We start from the raw sequence: 5,126 nt of genomic DNA, 5'->3' as shown, positions 1-5,126 counted from the left end.
CCCCAATCATTGGAAGGTGAAATAGCCTCTACTGTGTTGGGCTGGCAATGAAAGGGCTGTCTGGTATTTCCTGTGATGCAAAGACTGTTGCTGCAGACATCAAGTCCATCGTGGATTCGATGGGACCATTTTATTAACTGCATTCCTTGGGGTTAAGATACCAGGAGAGGTCGGCTGTGTTGGCTTGCTCCTTACTTTGCCTTGCTCGCTCCAGTGTGGTCGTCTTTGGTTTGAATTAAGTTTGCTAGGTTGTTAACTCCCCCTATCTGTTCTACCGTCGTGAGTTTATGCATGTTCGTTCCTTGATTGGAGCTACTATATGGTAATGGATAATAGTACTATGTATGTGTGTCGTCAGTGTTGTAATCGTGTGTAATGTTTGTGTCGTCTTCATAGCACTACTGGAAAACTGAGCATTGGTTCTAGCCCTAGTACTGGTTGGTTTTTGATCTGGTACTAATGTGAGCATTAGTAACGGGTCTAACAGCTAGTTCCTCAGGAGCCCCCCGTGATCTCTTTTAGTATCGGTTGCAAGCTCCAACCTTTAGTATAGGGTGGAGGCTCCACCCGTTACTAATGGGTGACCTTTAGTACTGATTGTAGCTCCCAACCAGTACTAACCTCCCTCCTATAAATTAGGCGTCTTTTTCCTCCTTCCCGAGCCATTTCCTCCAGCTCGGGCTTCATCCATTCATGGCGAAATAGGGGAGGTGCTGCCAGATTTTTGATCATTTCGTGTGGATTTCACTCATTCAAGTGTTCTAAAGGTTAGAAACTTCTCCTCCCTTGATACATAGTTAGTATACTAAGTTTTATGCTTTAGAGCTAGAGTATTTTGTGATTTTTAGAATAAGGTACAATGGAGAAATTTTTTATTTATATGCATATGTTGTTTAGAGCTCACATTTGTGATTTTTAGAATAAGCAACAATTTTTTTATGCTATGTTTCATATTAGTCAAAGAAATTGATATGAGGTTAGAGGAATAATTTCATAGTTTAGTCCTTTACAAACATGAGCTAAACAAATTATGGAGAAAAATATAATTTTTTCATATTTAGTCATTTCCAAATATGAGCGAGATAAATTATGGTACATAGAGATAATAAGATGAAATAAGATAATAAGATGAAATAGAGGTGTGCAATTAGCCATTTTTAGAATAAGCTACAATGGAGAAACTTTTTATTTATATTTAGATGTTACATTTGAGCTAAATAAATTATGGGGAAAAATATAATTTGTTCATAGTTTAGTCATTTGCAAATATGAGCTAAATAAATTGTGGTACATAGAGATGGCTACTGTTGTTGGACATAGTGACGATGGTGGGGGCGATCGTCATTCCTCTCGCAGCGAGAGGAAAACCATAATTGGCCCTCATGATAAGCCGAAGAAAATGAGCACGTGGGAGATAGCAATGCTTTGTTATTTGCAAAGATGTCATAAAGATGCTGTTGCGGCGGGTCAAGAACCTTCTTTTGGTGGTCATTATGCTCCACCGCAGTAGTGGATGCTGAGGTTAAAGCTCACTTCGCGCCAAAGCATCCCGTGAAGAAAGATCCACCACTTGATAAGGTTAAATTTCGAGCTTTCATTAGAAGCATGGAGAAAAAGGTAGAGAAACCACCGCTATCTGATTACGACCGCTCAATAACAAAGGCTTTTTAGACGAAGAAGAAAAGTGGGTCAAGTATTCCATGGCTCGGAATCCAATCCAACCAATCGACTACCCCGCTCTAGGTACTTTCGGAGTTTGATAAGAATCTGCTTCTATTTGCCAAAGATACAAATCTCACCCCAGCTCAACTTCGAGGGAAGGATCACGTCCCAAAGCACCCTGGGGCTGCTAAATGAAAATTTGAGTTAGGGAAACAGCTTGTGTGGCCGCACTTGGTGGACCGTCTTCCAACGAAGATGTACAAATTGCCCAATGGTACATGGAGGCTTTAGCCAATGGTTTACTCATGCTTGAAGTTCGGATTGGAGATCAACATTATTTCCGTAGGGAAGACATTATAAATGTACCGCTGGAGGAACTATATTTCTTTTACAATCAAGACGCACTTGACAAGTCACTCATCAATTCCTAGGTTCTGTAAGTCTTTAATTTGCTCTAACTTCAAAATCCCTGCTCTAGTCATTGTGCGATATCTTAACTCCTATTCGATTTTATATTATGCAGGAAAGAGATTCAAACTTGCTAGAGGAAAGGATACTATGACATCAGCTTCATGAACCCGGATATTATAAACGAGTCAACTATAAGAGATAGATCAAATCGGACCTTGAAGAATATATATAAGTTCCTAGACAACCAACATTACAAGAAGTACATACTTCTACCGTACAACTTCAAGTGAGCATGTTTCCCATCTCTTTTCTTTTTCGAACTAGCAGTTAAATATAAGACTAACTAGCTTTGGCTATGCATATATGTACAACTTCCACTGGATACTCCTTATTATCACGGTTGATCGAAGCTCGGTCTATATCATGGACTCTTTGAGTAAATTAAGAGATCAATACAAAAACCTCATAAACATTCTTAACAAAGCATGGGCTCGCTTCCATCGACATCACGCAAGTGAATTCAAGGAGGAACTTGATTTCAAGCCTGAATTCCCGGTATGTGTTGAATTTCCACATCTCGATACTTTCTTGAACATAACAAATATTTCATAACTTCTTTTGCCATATATATATAGTGCTTGAGACAGAATCCGGGGAATAATTTATACGGATACTACGTATGTGAGTTCATCAATAGCTTTGTAGGTCCCAAGCGTATAACCGACAATGAATTCAGAGTAAGAATATAAATTTGTTAACAATAAATTAGTTCTAATTGTGCAGATCTATTGATCTACTATATAATAACCTTTGTCAATGACACAAATGAGAGACATGAAGGAAGCACTCCTCGAGATAGAAAAAATTAGGGGAATTCAATAACAACTCAGTGGATTTCTTCTGGATAAGGTAGTAAATCCTGCGGGGAAGTTCCATAATAATAGATCAAATCTGCGTCACCGTTAGGACTCGGGTTCAGAATAGTTGATCCAAATGTTGAACTTCAAGTGTTGATGCAATGTAATATTATTCATAAATGTGAATGCAGAAGATGTCTATATATATAATATTATATCAAATGTAATATTATAGATAAATACAACTTTATATATATATGAGTGTATTAGAATTAGTATACGTAAAAGAAATAAATACAAAATACTAATATAGAATAAAGAAATAGAAAAGAAAATGAGAAAAAATAGAAAAGAAAAAAGACCTTTGGTACCAGTTGTTTGACTCGGTACTAAAGCCCTCCCTTTAGTAACTAAGTAGTAATACCGTTTGCACAACTGGTATTGAAGGGAGGTTAGGATCCGGTACTGAAGGCGCTTTCCCCCGCGGGTGCAACGCATGGTGTGTAATGTGATAAAGTCGTTGGAATGCGATGGCATGGTAATAAAGTATTACTACTATGGTATTATGTCTTCGATTTGTCACGTCCCTAGTTATTTGACGCTCACCCTCTTGAAAAAATGTAATGCGGACGGAGATTATATTACTACGCAGTTGCAGTATGTGACGACGACATATATCACGACCATGGCCCATCTTGCTCGTCACATTTTTTCTGGCACTCTTGTCGCCACACACGCGGGCCAGGGCCCAAAAATCACCGCCGGGGCCCCAACCCAACCGATGGCCCCGTTGGCAACACAACAAGGCTGTTGTGGTGAACTGCAACAACTTAAACAGGACTATCTAGACGCAGACAACGACTAAGGAAACACTCCAACTTAAACAGGACTAACTGTTACTAGATCCCTTTTTCTTGAACAACCTTTCAGTATTCCGTCAACAACCACACATCCTCTTTTTATTCGGAAGCAACTTGCTAGCATTGAGAAGATCTCGCTTACATTTCAGATCGTTTAAGCATACCACACCTCTACTCCTGTTGGGATGATTTTCTTTGGCCAAACCGGCGTTCTCTGCTCTGGAAGTCCTTCAACGCCTGGAGGTAGTCATCCTCCCCAAAATCAGGCCACAAGGTGTTGCTGAAGTAGAGCTCGGCGTAGGCCGACTGCCACAGCAAGAAGTTGCTGAGCCTCAGCTCGCCGCTTGTCCTGATGACAAGGTCGGGGCAACCGAACTCTCCCAGAGCGTTCGTGGAGAGGTGGCCGGCGAGCATCTCCTCGTCGATGTCCTCCGGCCGGAGCATGTTGTCCTGCACCTTGGTGGCGAGCTCCCGGCACGCTTGCACGATGTCCCACCGCCCGCTGTAGCAGACAGCGATTATGCAATGGTACTGCGAGTTGTTCCTGGTCATCTCCTCAGCTTCACGAGCAACGTCCTGCAGAGAAGTTGGCATTCTTGAGCGATCACCGGCGACATGCACCCGAAATCCTTTCCTGTACACAACAAACTAAGATCAGTTGAAGTGTTGGTACCAAGTTAAGTAATTATGTGGTGTGTGAGTGCTCACCTCGCGTACACGTCCATGGTATCACGGATGCCCCGCTCGATCGACTCCAGCGTGTAGTTGACGTCCTCCTGCAGGCAAGAGCCGTGTAAGCGCAAGATCTGGCCGATTATTAAGAAGCTAGCCGGCGATAGAGATCAGCCACTTGCCTGGGGGCGTCTGAAGTTGTCTTGCGAGAAGGCGAACACCGTGATCACGCGGATGCCCCAGGCGGTTGAGAGCTCCACTATCTTCTTCAGCGTGTCTGTACCGGCCTCGTAGCCCTCCAACGTCGTCAGGCCCCGCGCCAGCGCCCACCGCCTGTTCCCGTCCATCACAAAGGCCACATGCTGCGGCATCAACTCCGGGCGCAGCCCGCTCTGGACAAGCTTCTTGGGCAGATCGTTCTCAGCCATGGCAGCGACCGCGGGATGAAGGGGATGGATGGACCAATGAATATATACTTAGGGTGTGTTTGGTTAGTTGTATCATTTGATTCATGTATGAAATGATTCAAAATAATAATATCCTTTTGTTTGGTTGGGTGAATTGGGCCAACTCATCCAGAATGAGACCATCCCACTTAATACATTATTCTACTAATTAGAGTTAACCATATGATACAAGCAAATTGGTTGAACCACCCTATCCA

At 42.3% G+C, this 5,126-nt stretch overlaps 1 protein-coding gene across 1 annotated transcript; it reads right to left on the bottom strand.

The window, feature by feature from the left end:
• Positions 1-3,809: 3,809 nt before the first annotated feature.
• On the bottom strand, positions 3,810-4,914 carry LOC101762590 (dehydrodolichyl diphosphate synthase 2). The gene is made up of 3 exons (XM_004987345.2): positions 4,645-4,914; positions 4,499-4,566; positions 3,810-4,424 (listed from the first exon to the last, which is right to left on the bottom strand). Exons 1-3 carry the CDS (start codon positions 4,888-4,890, stop codon positions 3,962-3,964), a joined length of 777 nt encoding a protein of 258 aa, XP_004987402.1. The 5' UTR covers positions 4,891-4,914; the 3' UTR covers positions 3,810-3,961.
• Between the last annotated feature and the right edge of the window lie 212 nt (positions 4,915-5,126).

This window comes from Setaria italica, unplaced genomic scaffold (genome assembly GCF_000263155.2).
Source record: "Setaria italica strain Yugu1 unplaced genomic scaffold, Setaria_italica_v2.0 scaffold_209, whole genome shotgun sequence".
NCBI classification, from domain to species: Eukaryota; Viridiplantae; Streptophyta; class Magnoliopsida; order Poales; family Poaceae; genus Setaria; species Setaria italica.
This window is presented reverse-complemented; position numbering and strand designations above follow the sequence as displayed.

What these genes read in the sequence shown, in the direction of transcription:
- LOC101762590 (XM_004987345.2), bottom strand. Translation starts at nt 4,890, where the DNA reads ATGGCTGAGAACGATCTGCCCAAGAAGCTTGTCCAGAGCGGGCTGCGC. An exon ending in ACAACTTCAGACGCCCCCAG is followed by an intron (nt 4,567 to 4,644) that starts GCAAGTGGCTGA and finishes TCTTGCCTGCAG; the next exon opens with GAGGACGTCAACTACACGCT. An exon ending in ACCATGGACGTGTACGCGAG is followed by an intron (nt 4,425 to 4,498) that starts GTGAGCACTCAC and finishes TGTTGTGTACAG; the next exon opens with GAAAGGATTTCGGGTGCATG.